The sequence below is a fragment of the Rhinolophus sinicus genome, linkage group LG05 (assembly GCF_036562045.2).
Source record: "Rhinolophus sinicus isolate RSC01 linkage group LG05, ASM3656204v1, whole genome shotgun sequence".
Classification (NCBI taxonomy): Eukaryota; Metazoa; Chordata; class Mammalia; order Chiroptera; family Rhinolophidae; genus Rhinolophus; species Rhinolophus sinicus.
In genome coordinates, this window is record NC_133755.1 from 170,085,642 (window position 1) to 170,103,640 (window position 17,999).

A 17,999-nucleotide genomic window follows, 5' to 3' on the forward strand; every position below is an offset into this window, starting at 1 on the left:
TGTGTACAATACTTTGCTCTTCTGGATGGTGTGGAAGGCGTGGGCTTGCAGAATCTAAATTTGGGAAAGAGGAGGGGATGTGAGGAGAGAGCCTTTCAAACTGTACAAGCACAAAAATCACCTGGAGGGCTTGTTGAAACACAGACTTTCAACAAAGCCCCACTCCCGAGTTTCTGATTCTGGAAATCTTCTCCTTAAAAACAAGTTTGCCAGGTGATTGCTTGCTTCAGGCACATTGTTGCTCTCAGAGAAAATATACGGTGAGGAAGAGTAAACACCTTCTACCGCTGCTGGCAAGGTCTAGCGCATTAAAGTGTTACTCAGATCCTGGCAATTATTGTCTAAGAATGTATTGACTGGGTACATAATCGATATAAAAGTGTATGTACTTGTGCATTACCAAACCCATGACCCATCCTGAAGGCACACACAGCTGTGATCTTTGTTCCTTGGCAAAGTCCTCACAGAGTGAGCGAGTTTACTTTGTTCCTTCCCCAGCACACCTCTCTCTCCCTCCATTCGGTCTCCTGGCATTGCCCCTTCCTGTCCTGTTTGTTTAAATTCCGGAGTGTGGGACGTGTGTGCACCGTTTGGCATCCGTCTCGTAACCATGTTTTTCCTGACTCCAGTCTTGGTAGCAGTTGTCTGCATTTTGATTGTGTGGATCTTTAAAAATGCGGACAGAAGCATCGAGAGAAGGAACGGGGAGCCTAGAGCCAGGGCTGAGGCGCGACCCTGGGTGGATGAGGACTTAACGGACAGCAGTGAACTCCAGCAAGTGGAAGAAGGTAAAGACACGGGCAACGCTGCTTAGCTTAGCGTCCACCTTTTGTATTTTTACGATGCGTGCAAGTTGATGGCAGTGCTTTGGAGGGGAAGAAACTTACTCAGATAAGTTTCCTAATCAACCTCTATCGTGCAAACAAATTAGTGTGTGACAGGGACAGATCATTTCTCTCTGGTGGTCAGCTTGTTACCTGCTGGCACCAACTTCCCTCCATTCCTGGATTCTCATTAAAAAGCTGTCAAGGGCTGACATTGGCTCCATCATGTTCTGGTTGTTAAAACCTTTCTGAAGGTTTTGTCATCACAGGCTTGGGTGGCCGTGGTCAGGTTTTGATCAAAAACTTTGAAATTTAAAAAGTGGCATCGATCAAGGGACTTGCTACCTTTCATTGTGCCATGCCCTGTGGCCACTGTCCTCAAAACTGAGTGTGAATTCAGTCGAGAAGGCAATAAACAGGCAACAATTAGAGAGTAAGAGATGAGCTGATAATAAGGTGTTTGAAGAAGGCGTGAGGGAGTGGTGGGGCAGCTAGGATAAAGGTCAAACCAGGCTTGGTGAATTGACAGAACGTGGGTTAGGACACAGCTCAGGTAAGAGGAGCAGAAAGAGCATAAGTATAGGGCTGAACCCCTGGGGAGGTGCCAAGAAGATGGGAAGACTGTGCTGATCAGGGGAAGGAGTGAAATGAGATGGGGTAGGGAGGGTAGGCCAGGTCATGGCTGACCTGAGAAAGAAGAGGAGAGGAGCCTTGGGTAAGCTGAGATTGAGGTTTGTCGGAGGTGGATTTGTGGAATGGATTCAATTTGGAAGAGGCTCAGTGATTATCAGCTGGGCTACTGGAGTTCACATGTGCATGCACATGTGTGTGCGTGCGTGTGAGTGCTCTCAGGATTGAGGGTGGGGCATATTGCAACGCTGAATGACCCGCACAGGGTCAAACCCAGGCAGCCCCCACCCAGGGCTGCCTCTTACTCTGTCCGGGGAAGGAAATCCCTCCTGAATGCCAATTATGCCCAGGTGAGAAGCGCTTCCCTTGACCAAAGGGAAGCTGGGTAATGATTTGTTCTGGTAAGGACGGCCTGGATGGCGGAGGAGTGGGAATGCAGAGGAAGGAGTGAGTCGGGGTGAAGTTAAAGGAAGAACAAGAAGGTCTGGTAATTCATTGGCTATTGGAAGGAGAGGGTAAGATTTGGAGGCTGGAAGAGTCAGAAAGACACTATCATAAATGCGAAAGGGAAGAGGGTCCAGTTTAAAGGGGAAGATGAGTGTAGTCTAGGACATTTCAGATTTGACAAGATGACATTGAAGAGGAAAAGGAAAGAAAAGTCTAGGTGAGGGATCAAGGCCCCAGATTGGAGAATCACCAGCAGAGGGGTGAGACTTGGGACTTGGAAAACTAACGAATTCACTAAGGGGGTATTGATAGAGAGAAGGCTGAGGATAGAACTGGGGTGAGGGGTGCGCCCGCTGTAAGAGGAACTGTGGTGGGAGAAATGGACAACAGAAAGGAAGGGATGGAAAAAGAAATACCGGGATAATAATAATAACAATGAGCCCTTGTATGGCACTTACTGTATCCAGTGTTACATTTTACATGTAGTAAATCACTTAGCCTTCATAACAATACAGTGAGGTGGCTACTATTATCCATATATTACAGATAAGGAAGCTGAGACTCAGATAGGCTAAGTCACCTACCCAAGCAGGTAGTGGTAGAGCCAGGACCCAGCCAGTCTGGCTCCAGAGTCCAGGCATATAGCCAGTTTGCTAGGCTGCCTTTCCAGTAGGAGAATGATCTAGAACTCAGGAGGCAGGAGATGGCCAGCAGGGTTAAAAATTCCCTGGGAACTGAAAGGTAATATGCATTGAGGAAAGGCCACTGGATTTGAAGGCCCAAGAGTTTGGGGGATACAAGGGAGCTGGATAAGGCTGGTGGGGGGTCAGAGACCTGGGGCTGGGCCTGAAGGTTGGGGACACAAAGCAAAGCTATATGGCCCTGTTCTGTTTCTAGGCCCGATTATTCATTTTTCAAAATCCTCTCCCTCTTCATTCTCTATTCCTCAGACAGGGGGATGAATTGGACACCTAGTGGCCCCCTCAGCAGACATAGACAAATGTGCCCTGAATGTAGAGTTCACAGTCTTTTGCTGGAATTTTTGTTTACATAAGCAATACTTACTGAGGTCACTAGGGGAAAACCAACGTTTAAACTTCTTTGCGACCCAAGTCCCAGCGCCTAACCACTGGATGGGTGGACACGGCCTAAGGGAGGTCCCACTGCTGGTGCTGCAGACACTGAAGGGGGTATAATTGGAAAAGAGAAAGGATTCCATTACTGAAAAGACATGGAGATGATTTGGATGATGGCAAATAGATACCAGATCCAGCCCATTTTGAAAATTAATAGCAACAGACAAAACAGTAAAATAAGTATCGTAGGCCATTCTAGGGTGAGCTGAGGAACATCTGGGCACCAATCAGACCTCCTCCAGCTCTGATTCACAAAGAATTTTTGCTCCATGTTCCTAGGTCAGAGAATCAGCATGTGTGTGGGCAGGAGGGTGGGGGACTGGAGAGATCATGCTTATTAGATATCAGACACATACTTCCTTCAGGGACCAGTCACGCATGGTGTTCTGTTCCTACTTTCAGTTTCCTGTTTTTCTGTAATGGAAGTCTAAGGAGAAGTTGGAGATTTTTATCTGAAAGTGAAAACCTCAGAATACACCTATAAAATGAACTGAAAATCCTACCCCCAAATTCTCTATTCGGCCACAGATTCATAGAAGTTCATGGAAATGGAAATTAGAGGAAAAGATATAGAGAACACATATCATAAAATGCGTCCACTTTAATGTTGATGAGGATTTTTCTTCACTTAGCTTCACCTGCCATCCAAAAACTATGATTGTCCCAGGTTGTCCCATCACTGCTAAGAAAGACCTGTGTTAAAATTTTTATCTAGTGTAGGTAACAACTAAGAATAAAAATATTCCCACAAACTTGGGAATGGACCGATTTTTATGTACCCATGGTAACAAGCAACTGTCAGAATAGGTTTCAAAGATACTCAATGGATCAGGGACAGCTCATCTCAGTAAAAGCTTAGCAAGACAGCCATTCAGTGGCAGCCTCTTGCTTCTGAAAGCTAGACAATCAGGGATGGACTCACTCCAGTACCAGCCTCTCTGATTTGCCAACCAATCAACAGTCTTAAGTAAGTAACACTCTTCCTAGAGATGATGCCAATCTTCTTATAGCCCTTGAAGTCCACCAATCCCTGAACTCCATGCTTCCCAACCAAGTGGTGTGCTACAGTGGACCTATGGGCTAGCAAGAGCCAACTGTTAAATATTCAGGAGATTTGTGGGCTCCTTATTCCACTGTCAGTAGCTTGAAGTCAGGCCATGGTGGGAGGATTTATACCATGGAAACTGTCAAGCACAACAAACCAGGGCTCTTTTTTCCCCCCTCAGAGAGCTGATTTACCAGCACATTATTGACAAAAATACTATATAAGGTCAGCATTCTACTGAGTTCACACAGACAGAGCTTGACCAGCATATCTTTCCTTCACTGTAGGAGAAATAAATTCAGCTTCATCTCTGCATTTCATCATCCTTGGATCACCCACCCATTAACAATTTTGCATGGCTAATCTTAAAAGGTTGGTTTACAAAGAACTTAAGGTTTTAGGACAAAGCATAGGTAATTTCAGATGAGAGAAGATTAGGAGGGGGGCAGGACTTGGATGGAGAGATTGTCCTTGACAAGGAGTTTGAGTGGGTCCAATGAGGGAAGAGTGAAGGTCAACATGGGGACACCAAGGTTACCGTAAGATACGAAGGGGCTCAGAAACAGATTATGTCAACGCCACCCAGAATAGTGTTCCTCTCTCCAAGCGTCTTTCCATCTGGATATCCCAGACTCCCCAGCCCCACCACTGCATTTGCCGTGTGAAATAGTCAATCTAGACTGCAGCGAGGGAGGTGAATGGCTGAGAAGCCGTGCAGGAAGCAGAGTGATGGCTGGGGCAGTAGGGAAGGGGGCTGCTCTCTGGACAGGTGTTGAGCCCTGAGGTTTCTCCCATCTCTACTGTCAGAATCTGTCTACTACGAGAGCCGTGTCTCCCTCAGCCTTAGTAAGTATTGCTCTGCTAGGCTCCAAAAAAGTTGCAGGAGGGAACAAGAATGATATGACATCAACGGGCCTTGTAGTTTCATAGCTAGAAAATATTTAGCCCATTTGCAAAGATTTTAAAGTGAAACTGCAAAACACAAAAGAAATTTGTGTGGAGAGGCAGCCAAAAACAGTTCTGGGTTAAACATTAAAGGAGAGAGGTGACCTCGAATTACTTGGCTGTTAAACCTAATTATGGAGCAATTTAGGGTTCCTTGACATTAAAGCAATGATAAAAGACCAGTTGCTTTTGGTGCCAAGAGTCAACCCCAAGTGTGGCAGCACAGGACACAGATTAAAAAGCAAACCACAATAGCGTGTGTTTGTTTTGGAATATATGGGCTTTACAGCTTGAATAAATCCCCCAGAGTGACTTGGCTGATCTAGGACAGAGCCAGGACAACTGCAGAGTTTATAGAAGCTGTTCTCTTTTCTCTTGGTGAGGGCCGCATTCCTGGGGGCAGTCAGGAGGTCAAGAGAATGGACAGAAGTGGTACCTTTTGAGTTCGTATTGGTTCACTGCCCTGAGGATCACTTGGGGCTTTCTCTCCAAGCCTGGCTCAGCCTGCCCCAGGCAGGACGTAAACCTTCTGGCCTGGGGCAGGCTCCAGGAACAGCAGGCCCTCCTCTCCCCCTATTGGAATGCCCTGCAGGAAATTTGTGTTTAACAGTCCAAACCAGCAGTGATTAGACCATTTTTATGCTCTGCTCAGAGATAATGGGTAGTCGAATAAGGCTCAGGCAGCAGCCACTTCATTCTGCCAGAGGAGCAGCGCTTACCCTGGACGTTCGAAGCTGAGAAATTGCCAAGTCACGCTCCTAGTCTGCCTTTAGTTTTTACAAATGCTGGCTGAATGGATCTTAAGAGTTGATAGCTTACGTTACAGTTAAGGAAGCATTTCATGCATTTGCTCATTTATCACTCACTGACTACATAGGTGGCCAGACTTCATAACAAATGGTGTTGGAAGTCTTTATTGACACATTTGATAAAGTTCAGTGTTGGTCCTGATGAAATCTGGGCTCAGTTTGGTATTGACTTCTAAAACGCTGATAGATGTTTGTTGCCACTCCCTCATCACACCTACTTCCTTTTCACTTAGTAACTGGTCTTTTTCAGGAAATGTGTACAGTCTGGGCCCAAACTGCCCTGGTGAGGACAATGTAAGAAGTTTCTTACTAAGAGCAATAAGCAAACCAATGTACAATTTTTTTTCTTTGTCCATATTGAATCTTTAAAGAAATGGGTGCCTGTCCATTGCACAACTTCTGCTCTTTTGAAGTCTCCATTGTTTAAATTAAAAAAGAAAAAAAAAAGAAAAAGAGGAAGACAAAAAAATAAAACAAAATAAAAAAAAATAAGCAAAATGAAAGAAATACTGCTAGTATTGTAGCTGGGTTCTCAGTCCCTTTGAAGTGAGTCCCTCTTTCATGAGTGTTCCCTCCTGCCTGCCTTTTCCCCATCCTCAGATATTTAGGAGTGAAGTGTGTGGGGACCAGTGGGGGCAGTTAATCCTCTACCAGAATTCTACCTGGAGTATCCCAGACCCTCAGGACCAGGTCTTGGATCTTCTTGCTCTCTTCCCTCTGTTCCTATTGTCATTCTCATCTTTATGTGAGGACTCCCAACGTGACATCTTGTCTTCTGGACCTTTACTTTCATACTTGACATCTTCACTTGAGGACTCACAGGCACCTGGAACGTGACACACTGTTGATTCCTATTCCTACTTCTGCCCACCTCTCCCAAATTGTTCATCTCTCACCCTCTTACCTCAGTGGATGGTTCCATGTCTACCCAGGCACCAAAGCCAGCAGTCTGGAAGTCAGCCTCAGCAACCCCCTACCACACACCTTAGCAAGTCTTCTCATCTTTATCTCCAAGATGATTCAATAATCTGTGCAAAGATTAGTATATTACATTGTACCAAAATAGTATAATCCATTAGGCCTTCATTTACTTATGATTCATGCTCTCCCTAAGGATGTAGTCTTGGGGTCCCAGCTCATTACACTCTCTGCTGTGTATGGGCCTGGGCTTTTCTCTTCCTCTTGATTCTTGAAAATATAAAAATGAAAATTCAAGTGTGTAGAGATTAGCAAATACAATCAGGGAAAAACGCAGCTTCTGTGCTTATTTACCTCTGCAGGTTCATATTTTCCCTTTAGTTTTGGTCTGGGAATTTCTTACTATGTTGTCAGCAATACAGTGATTTTAAAAGGACTTCAAAAATATTTTATTTAGTGATCTTAATGGTTTTCAGCTGATGAGAGATTGTTTCAAATAAGCTAGTTCAGGGGGCAGCTGGATGGTTAGTTAGAGCACGAGTTCTCAACAACAAGTTTGCCAGTTCAATTCCCACATGGGATGGTGGGCTGTGCTGCCTGCAACTAAAGGTTGAAAATGGCAACTGGACTTGGAGCTGATCTGTGCCCCCCACAACTAGACTGAAGGACAACAACTTGGAGCTGATGGACTCTGGAGAAACACACTGTCCCCCAAAACTCCCCAATAAAATTAAAAAAAAAAAAAAGCTAGTTCACCATTAACAGAAATTTGCATTTCTCAACTTTGTGTAGGTGAAAAAAAAAATTTTTTTTTTTCTTGATTTATAACCAGTCTGGAGTTTGAACGATTGTCAAGATCAGGGGTCAGGATTCTATAGATCTATTCACTTCATCTTTTGTTGGTGTTTTTGAGCTCATAACAGACATTTTTGAGAACTTTATCTCCTTCTCCTCAGTGGCCACCTTATGGCCAAGAGATATTTAATTTGCACTTTTCTTGTTCTTCTTTGCAGACGCGGATGAATGCCAAGAGTCAGAGGAAAACGTTGAACACATCCCATTCTCCCACACCCGGTATCCTGAGAAGGAAATGGTTAAGAGATCTCAGGAATTTTATGAACTTCTCAATAAGAGACGGTCTGTGAGGTTCATAAGTAATGAGGAAGTGCCAATGGAAGTCATTGATAATGTCATCAAAGCAGCAGGTCTGTAAGTGCATATTGGGCCTTTGAGAATATCAGCTGCTTTATTGCTGTGGCCGTACTGGAACAATGTTGAAATAAAGCCTAGAGTAATAAGCTTACCTATAAAGTCATACCCAGATGTAGACTGACTTCCAGAAACATAATGATTCCCACTTTTTACAAACTTCTGACTATTACAAACTTCTTGGGTACAGATGTGACAAGAGTTTAAGATGTCTGAAATTACTCAACATTATAAACTTTTATTAAAAACAAAAGTTTCTGAACACAGTATTATATATTAGAAAAATTTTTCTCTCCCCTCACCTTGAAAACACACACACACACACACACACACACACACACACACACACTTATTCACATTTATTCATTTCTCTTTTTGGAACCAAATTTCTTATACACCACAATGCTCTAATACTATGTTCTAATAAACTACCAAATTTACTCATGTGGATTTGCAAAGTAAATCAAAACAAAGAAAACACATTTTCAATGTAAATTAATATCTACCCAAGGGAAAAAAATGAGAATTCTAGAAAAAGAGATATAAGGAAAAGCCCCCTAGTTGAGAATCTCCTCTACTTGGAGTCGTAGCCATATGTAAGTCACAGTTAAGTTCATTTGCAGAAATTATTGCATGACCATTGTAAATCCACTGCCCAAGTTAAAAAGAGCAATAATAAAACATTTCATTTTAATTAAGAATACAAATGCACTAGATTCTTGAGTCTTTAACTATTAGTAGTTACTAAATTTCTTCTGTGTGTATATAGTATCTGTGTGTGTGTGTGGGTGTGGGTGTGTGTGACATTCTGATAAATTTGGCATCATTGAAAATATCAGGGAACAATTTATTTCTTATGTTAGTGACACAAATATTTAGTGGACAAACAACACGGGTACAAAGTGAACTGGAATCACTCTGCTCAGAAATTTGGGCTTTATGTCTAGGTTTTGACTTGCATTTTGCAATTCAATCATGCCCTCTCTCCCATGGGGAGTGATGCGTGGCAAACAAAAACCCCATCGAGACAGGTAGACCTGAGCTCCTCATGTAGAACTTATGCCACTAAATTACTCCCTAGGAAGAAAGGAATAGTTGCTTGTGAAATATACCCTCAGAGGGTCACTGTGGTCTGCTGCTAGGAATAGCAGGCCATCTCTAGGTCAGAGGGATGACATCCAGATCAGAAGCGGGCCGAAGCCATGGCTGGAATCTTCAAAGGAATTCTAGCTGCCTGGGCACCAAGCTGCACCGTGAAGCTTTGTCTGGGACACTGGGACGGATAGAGGTGTAGGCTGAGTGTTCCTGAAGCCTGTGCTAGTTGGAAGACACACTGTTGTGTGTGTTGAGCACCCAGGGCCATGAGTTCTTGTGTGTCCCCAGCGAGACCACCAACCCCACAGGGTCACACTCAGAGCTTTGATATCGGTACTAAACAATGTATAGTTTGGTTGTCTTTTGAGAAGTGTTTTTAAAACAATTTTACCATTTAAAGTTTACCATTTCCAATAACCTTCATGACTTTATCTTTTTTCAAGAATATCAAAACAAATGACATTTTCGAGATATTGGGCTGTCAGAATTTCTCCTCTGCGGTCCCTCAGTGGTCGAGGTGCAGTTGCTTAAGGATGTTTTATCCCATATACTGAGAGAAGTAGTGATACATTCCTATAGCCTAGAACTGCTGGCCTGGCCCTCAGGTAGTTGGTGTGGAGACTCTTAAAGTGACGCTGAATGAAATGGCGCAGGCAGCGACATGCCAGCCTCTACTGCCAAGCGCTTCGTTTGCCAGATGATGTAACTTCATTTTGAACACATATGAGTTATTATATTTATTCTGAATTAACAGTCTCACATTGTCCTGCAGTTTTCATTTCTGATTTCCATTTAATGGGTAACAGGAACAGCCCCAAGCGGGGCCCACACAGAACCCTGGACATTTGTGGTGGTGAAGGACCCAGACATGAAGCACAAGATTCGGGAGATCATCGAAGAAGAAGAGGAAATAAACTACATGAAAAGGATGGGACATCGATGGGTTACAGACCTGAAGAAATTGAGGTACAAAATGGTGGGAATAAGGGATGTCTGGCTTAGCTTCTTAAAAATGAAATAACTATGACTTCAGTTCCCTGGTTTGGTTGTAGATGTTAAAACGTTTGATTCTACCTCCGGGAGGAATTATGGAAGTTAAGTCAAGCCTCGCCACTGTCTTGCCTTGAGCCCAGGTATTGTAGAGTGATTAGGAATGCTGGCTAGAATCAGGTCTGGGTTTAAACCTTAGCTCTGCTTTTCCAGTGGCAAGACCTTAGGCATTTATTTACTCTTTCTGAGCATATTAGTCTAAGATCTCCAGAGAAACCGAATCAATGGCAAGAAAGAGAGAGAAACAGAGACAGAGAGAGACAGAGAGAAAGAGACAGAGAGACAGAGAGAAACAAAGACAGAGGGAGAGATTTATTATAAATAATTGACTCACGTGATTCAGGAGGCTGGGAAGTCTCAAGATCTGCAGTCAGCAACCTGGAGACTCAAGAGAGTCGATGGTGTAGCTTCAATTCAACTCAGAAGGCCTGAGAAACACGACAGCCAACGGTGTAAGTTACAATTCTACCTTGAGTTTGAAGGCAGCTCATGATGTCCCAGTTCAAAGACAGTCAGGCAGAGGGAACAAATGCTTCCTTCTTCTACCTTTTTGCTCTGCTCAGGCCTTTGGATTAGATGAGGCCCACCCACATTGGGGAGGGCAATCTGCTTTACTCAGTCTACCGATTCACACATTAATCTCACCCGGAAATGTCGTCTCAGAAACACCCAGAATAATGTTTAACCAAACATCTGGGTGCCCCGTGGCCCAGTCAAGTAGTTGCATAAAATTAACCATCACATTGAGCTTCTGTTTCTTTCACCCAAAATGATGTTAAAAACTTGGTGTCAGGCTTATAGAAGATAGAAGCTAAGAGTAGGGCCTCCAAGGCTAGAGTGCTTGGGTTCAAATCTGAGCTCTACCACTAATTAACTTCTCTGTATGTCAGTTTCTTCATCTGTAAAATGGGAATAAGTGTAATATTTACTTCATTATGAAAATAAAATGAGTTTATAAGGATATAGAATTGTGATGCCACATAATAAGTGCCATGTGAGTCTTTGGTAAATAAATAGACTCCAACTCAAGTAATAATAAATCAAACTTTGAGAACTTATTTCACTGTTCTTCCACCTGGAACGTAAGATTGTGAACTACCTTTCAGGATCTTGAGTGAAGTAAATTCCATATCGCTAAAGTGATCAGATCTTCCAGGATCTTACTCAGCAGCCTTTAGTGTTAGTACATGTCTAATAAAAGTACAAATTTAGTACAAGCACATTCTCCATTAGGCATCAGTAACTTTGTGGCCTTCCTCATCTCCAAGAAGAAAGTGGAGTAGAATTCTGTGTGGACTAGTTTTACTCTGGTGCCTCAGTGTACTAAGGCAGGTATGTGCCCCAGAGAACAATGTTTTTCCTAAGATACTTAAACCCTATCTTAAAAAAAAAAATTAAATTAACTGTATTAGGGTAACAATGGTTAATAACATTATATAAATTTCAGGTGTACAACTTTATCATACGACATCAGTATACTCTATTGTGTCCTCACCACCTGACGTCTAGTCTCCTTCTGTCACCATATATTTGATGCACTTTACACTCTTCATCCTCCCCTCTATCAAAATTGATGTCTTATGGAGTTGTAACTTGTTACCATGTTCCAGAACAAGTACAGGATATTAATGATGAATATAAAAATCTTATTGCATATTTGCGGGGAAACAATGGGATGGATAAAAGATAACTTGAATTTCTCCACTGAGAAAGATGTTGTGCTCTGGGAGTGCACAGTACTTACAAATGCTGTCAGTCCCATCACTTTCCCCCACGAAGGCAAAATTAGCTGTCTCTCATCTGTGTGCTCAAAGCACCTAATATGCACCTTCCCTGCATCTAAAGGAGCCTTTACCACGTAGTATTTTAGTTATTGGTGTACCTTTCTCATTTTATAGACCACATTTCAGAAATTTTTGTCGTATACCAAGACATTCTTGAGAATCCAATTAAAGTCATAGACTTTGGCTGCAGAAAATATGTGTACACACACACATATACATAAAAACCCTACGGATCCAGGAAACTCCAGCTTAAGAAGCCTTATATTATACCATCTAGCTTAGTGTTGATGCATAGTAAATAACTGAAGAAATGTTTGGTAAATTGAATAACAAGTGAACGTATGTACTGGCATCCTGTTTGAGTCAATTATGAAATCCATAGCTGTTATTAAAGGCTTCATATATAACCTGGATCCAACCGACATGTCAAACCTTATCTTTTCCTGCTACATGGAGTGAGCCCTCCACCCCAGGCAGAAGATGCTTCTTACCTTTCTCTTAACAGGCCTATTCGTTGCTGTCTTTTTATTAGTTTTAATATGATGTCATAATAAATTCATAAAAATTGAACAAAGCCAAAACATTAGATATCAATGTGTGCCTAGGCAAAATAAATAAGTACAAAAATTGTTAAAAATTACTAACTTACCTTCAAACTAGGTAAATTGCTTAATCTTCATGTGAATTTAAAAAAAATTTTAAATTATTCACTGTAAAATAATGTTAGTAGTAAAGATAATACCAGCTAACGTATACGTGGTGCTGTGTACTAGGTACTACTCTAAGCACTGTATCTATTTTGATTGATTTCATCCTCACAATAATTGTATCAGGTGAGTGTACAATATCATACGTACATTTACATATGAGGAAACTGAGCCATGAGAAGTAGCTTGCCCAACATGGCATAGCTAGTTGACTCCAGAGTTTATCTTCTAACCCATTAACAAGCTCCCTTTCTGTAAGTAGAAAATAATTGATGACAGTTGAGCATGACTAAGCATATTGCGGTGTGGTAAAGTAGGTCTGAAAATGTGACCTGTAGAAGTGAATAATGTATGAAGAACCATAGAAAAATACACAAGTGAGTTTAGTGTGTTTTAAAACAGTGAAGCATAATAAGGCTAAAAATGAAATGAATGATCTCTTGCTACTTAATGACATATCCTTAAAAAAACTCCAATATATAATATGACATGAGTATCTTTTCTTTTGTATATCTGTGTCAGAATGACGATTTGCCAAAATGGATGGGATAAGGTAATAGAATAGAGAAAAGTATGCTGCTAGCTGGAAAACCAAAATGTAAGCTCAACATTCATAACTCACATGAATTATCTCCCACTCACACAAAGTTCCCTTTCTTTTCTTCGTAACTGGGCTAACAGCGTTACCAAATGCGCACCTATAATTTTGGTTAAACCTCACCATCATCTTTTTCTCCTCTCTTGCACACTCTGGACTAGATCTGTCAGTTCCAGCCTCTATACCTCCCCTAAGTGCTCCTGGGCCATTGCCATTGTCCCTTGTCTGATCCCCCTTTGAGCTGGTCCATTGTCCACACAAACTGGCCTCTTCCTGAAACAGAGAAACAGATCTGATCATGAGATGCTTCTGCTCAGAAGCTAGTGGTCACTCTCCATTACCTACCAAATGGAGTCCAGGACCCTGCAAAATCTGCATGTATCCTGCGACCCGCTGTGCACCACCACACACCCCGTCTTCCAGCCTACCAGGCTTCTGGAAATTCCCTGACCCACCAAGCCTTCTCCATCCTGTCTCTGCCTTTACTCATCTCCTCACTAGGATGCCCTCCCCAGTGGCCCCTCTCCACATGGTCTTCAATGGCCCACCACAAGGGGAACTTTGGAAACCTTCTTCTAATCTCCTCATTCAAAATTAACATTTAGTTTTGGGGGCTCCTAATGTACTTGGCTTATATTCTTTAATAGCACTTACCAGGTTTTATTTTGCTTAGTCAGGCTTGTTGCCCTCTGGATTATAGGATCCATGTTGGCATTTCTCAGAATTTCTGGTGCCTTGCCATACTAGGCCCTTATTAACACCTGTTTATTGACCTCAGGTAGACATGACACAGACAAAAATGCTGTTCTTATTCAATTTAAATATGAAAGACAAGTAAATGTGTTTTGTTTTCAATGTAAATAAGCTAAGACAGTAAAAAGAGAATAAAAATCATTAAGAGCAAATATTCTCTATAATATCTTTTTTCCCCCTTCAGAACCAATTGGATTAAAGAATACTTGGACACAGCTCCTGTTTTGATTCTCATTTTCAAACAAATATACGGTTTCGCTGCAAATGGCAAAAGGAAGGTCCACTACTACAACGAGATCAGCGTTTCCATCTCCTGTGGCATCCTCCTGGCTGCCCTGCACGTATGTCACCCTCCCACCAGCCCAAGAGACAGAATTGATTCTTGAGGGCCAAATGGTGGCCTTATTTACAAACTTCAGTTGAGTTTCTAGTTCTAAATTGTTTATCTAAAGTTGAAATCCTAAGGAAGGTAACTGATGTGAAAACTGACTCAGGAGAAATGCAAATCAAAACCACAATGAGATACCATCTCACTCCTATCAGAATGGCTATCATCAGTAAATCAACAAACAATGTTAGTGAGGAAGCAGATAAGTGGGAACCGCTGTGCACTGTTAAAAGTTGGTGCAGCCACTATGGAAAATGGTTTGGAGGTTCCACAAAAATTTAAAAATAGAATTATGTTATGACCCAGCAGTTCTACTTCCAGATATTTACCCAAAGAAATCCAAAACACTAATTTGAAAAGATATATGCACCCCGATGTTTAATTATTCACAGTAGCCAAGATACGGAAACAACAGAAATGCCCATCAATAGAGGACTGACTAAAGACAATGTAATACATACAAGGTCTGACAATTAAGTTCGTGAACTTGTTGCAACGATGTTGCTAACCTTTATTGATAGCAGAGGGATTATTCATTATGAATTTGTACCAACTAGACAAACAGTTAACTAAGTTTACTATTTGGAAGTGCTGAAAAGGCTGCAAGAAAAATTTAGACGACGTGAACTTTTCGCCCACAATTCATGGCTCTTGCATCACGACAATGCACCAGCTCACATGGCACTGTCTGTGAGGGAGTTTTTAGCCAGTAAACAAAGAACTGTATTGGAACACCCTCCCTACTCACCTGATCTGGCCCCCAATGACTTCTTTCTTTACCTGAAGATGAAGGAAATATTGAAAGAAAGACATTTTGATGACATTCAGGACATCAAAGTTAATACGACGACAGTTCTGATGACCATTCCAGAAAGACTTCCAAAGTTGCATTGAAGGGTGGTCTAGGCGCTGGTGTTGGTGCATAACTTCCCAAGGGGAGTACTTCAAAGGTGACCATAGTGATATTCAGCAATAAGGTATGTAGCACTTTTTCTAGGATGAGTTCATGAACTTAATTGTCTGACCTCGTATATATAGTGGAATAATATTCAGCCATAAAAAAGAATGAAATCTTACCATTTGCAACAACGTGAATTGGACCTAGAAGGTATTATGCGAGAAGTGAAATAAGTCAGACTAAGAAAGACAAATACCACATGATCTCACTTATATGTGGAATCTAAAGAACAAAATAAATGAACAGACAAAACAAAAGCAATACAAATAAATAAATAGATAGATAATAAATAAATAAATAAATAAATAAATAAATAAATAAATAAATAAATTTACTCTGGAAATCCTGTTGGGTGAGTATGATGGTTCAACAAGCTGGAATTCTTCCTGGAAATTCAATTGAAACATCATTTCAGGGTCAGAAAAGTGGCTGTTGTGTTTGCCTTCATCTGTAACGATATGAAGTGCAAGGGTATTGACAGACACACATGAAGAGCTGCAGAGGTTGGAAGTTCCAGGGACCGGTTTCCTCTCTGTGTTCATTATCGTCTGAGCCGATGGAATGATTAAAAAGCTATAAGGAGGATTCTGTCATAGAGCGCCTTCCCTGAGAAGTTCAATTTACATTGTATTGCATTAGAAAGATGTCCATGTGCTTTTAAAAATTCCATCTACATAGTAGCTAGAGCAATGCTAACCATGAAATAGAGCAGACTGAGGTATGTCGTTCACATGATTCCCTCAACAAATGTTGTCTGAGCTCTACCTAGTGACAGATGCTGGGAGGCTCCAGAAATAGTCACCTCAGGAACTGTACATTTGGTAGGGGACTGGGGTCCTGGGGTGGAAAGAGTCTGAAAACACATAAAACAAATAAAGCAAACAAGACTATAAGAGTGGTGATCACACTTTCAAGGGACAGTTGATTCCAAAACACGGTGTGCTTCTTCACTATTCAAAGTTGGCATGCTGAAAATACCTTGCAACATACAGTCAATTGTTATGCAGAAGAGGAATGGATTACTTGCAAACTTGTCCTAAAGGGTCTGGCATCTTATTTTTTTTTCCTGATTCGGTACGTGGATAAATAATGGAATCACGATGCCACGTCAGACCGCAGGGCACTTCCATTCATCTTAGGGTCCCGAAAGAAGCGGGTTAGTCCTGGAGCGAGCTCAGTTAACAAACTGGCTTCCGTGCCTTGGAATCAGCAGCAGCATTTTTATCACTGTAGTGTTGAGTTTGCTGCCCTCTAGCGTTCCATAAGGCACAATTCTGAGTGTAGGTCATGATTTGTGAGGGAGGAAAGACAATTCTTCCTGAAGCCCCTATCTGGGCAGATTGCATAATGACTGGAGTTGTGCAGGACTGTCAAAGCCAGTTCCAGAAATTTCTGCTCTGGTTTGGCAGTGTCGATCTGATTGGAAAAGCGGGGGGGGGGGGGGGGGGGGGGGGAAGAGGGCCCGCAGGGGAGGTGTCTTGAAGGGGAGGTGTCATCTAATGATTTATATTAGATATTTATTATCTGGAGGGGCTTTGAGAAAGTTTAATGAAATATTTCCTCTACTCCAACGTATCTCCTGGCCATTGGTCCTCTATCACTGGATGTCAGTATTTTCAGCTGGGGATGATACTCTGCCTCCATGACTGGATATAGAATCATGTGCTTTTGAAAGCCTGTTGTTTTTTGAATAATTCCTTTGGTGTAGTTGGATTCCCCAAATTTCTTTCCATGAAATAACCATTCCTATTTCTTACACATTAATGAAAAATAAGACCACTATTTTTCTTTCGAGAGTCTTCCCTGTTTGGTTAAAAGATAGTGGTGTCTGGGGAGGTTGAGGAGAGAGCAGGCAAGATTCAAGACAATACTTGCCCAAGCAGCTTCTTTGCTACCCAACTTCAGGGAAATGAAGGAACAAGCAGGCCTAATAGGGACGAGAATGTCCCCAGGCTGGAAGCTGAGCCGTGACTTTGCCTGCTGACTTTAAAACATGTTCTTTCTCTCTCCCGTTTTAGAATGCAGGACTGGTGACGGTCACTACCACTCCTCTTAACTGTGGCCCCCGTCTGAGGGTGCTCCTGCACCGCCCCACGAATGAAAAGCTGCTGGTGCTGCTCCCCGTGGGGTACCCCAGCAAAGAGGCCATGGTGCCTGACCTAAAACGGAAACCTCTGGATCAGATCATGGTGACGGTGTAGGCAGCAGAGCAGCAGGAAGACGCTGGAAGACCATGCCCCTGCTCCCCACTCCTGTTCCTCTTGGGTCCACGGGCTGCTCTTCTTCTGGAGGTTAGTTGTCCCCTGCACTCCATTTCACAGGGGGTGGCCACTCTGTATGTCAAGAAACTTACCACATTCTCTGGCACTTTGAGTCTGAGATGCCTGCTTCTGGTAGACAGGTGTAATTAGGTGAACATACAGAATAAGAGATGTACAGGTACGTTCTCTTCTATTTCTCATCCGCTGGAGAAATACATTAAAATTTTACTAAGAATGTGCTTCGGTTTTTAAGTTATTTAAATTGTCCCAGAAAAATCGCTGGTGATTTTTTTCTTTTGCTTTTAAAAAACTCATATAGAGAAAAGAGTCATCAGAAAATTGAATGTAGTCCCAGGAATTCAGCTTTGTGACGATTTTTGAATTTAAACTTAGACTAATCAGATGGCCTTCCGCCCATGAATTTCTGGTGGTTTTTAGGCAA

At 42.2% G+C, this 17,999-nt stretch overlaps 1 protein-coding gene and 1 long non-coding RNA gene across 3 annotated transcripts; one reads left to right on the plus strand and one right to left on the minus strand.

Moving 5' to 3' along the window:
• The first annotated feature begins 482 nt into the window (after positions 1–482).
• On the plus strand, positions 483–17,796 carry IYD (iodotyrosine deiodinase). 2 transcript variants are annotated; one of them, XM_019735401.2, is made up of 5 exons: positions 483–788; positions 7,768–7,959; positions 9,865–10,024; positions 14,135–14,291; positions 17,315–17,796. In XM_019735401.2, the coding sequence occupies exons 1-5, from the start codon at positions 611–613 to the stop codon at positions 17,495–17,497; spliced, it is 870 nt and encodes a 289-aa protein (XP_019590960.1). In that variant the 5' UTR covers positions 483–610; the 3' UTR covers positions 17,498–17,796. The 2 variants fall into 2 exon arrangements, with proteins under 2 accessions (XP_019590960.1, XP_074189804.1); XM_074333703.1 differs by lacking the exon at positions 483–788 and having other exon boundaries at positions 7,769–7,891.
• On the minus strand, positions 5,940–11,427 carry LOC141571722 (uncharacterized). The gene is made up of 3 exons (XR_012496797.1): positions 10,443–11,427; positions 6,741–6,864; positions 5,940–6,662 (listed from the first exon to the last, which is right to left on the minus strand). It is a non-coding gene; the product is annotated as an uncharacterized LOC141571722 (long non-coding RNA).
• Positions 17,797–17,999: the final 203 nt, after the last annotated feature.

Excerpts from the sequence above, each read along its gene's own strand:
- IYD (XM_019735401.2), top strand. The coding sequence starts at position 611 with ATGTTTTTCCTGACTCCAGTCTTGGTAGCAGTTGTCTGCATTTTGATT. Across the intron at positions 789-7,767 it reads ACTCCAGCAAGTGGAAGAAG|ACGCGGATGAATGCCAAGAG; the intron begins GTAAAGACACGG and ends TCTTCTTTGCAG. Across the intron at positions 7,960-9,864 it reads TAATGTCATCAAAGCAGCAG|GAACAGCCCCAAGCGGGGCC; the intron begins GTCTGTAAGTGC and ends AATGGGTAACAG.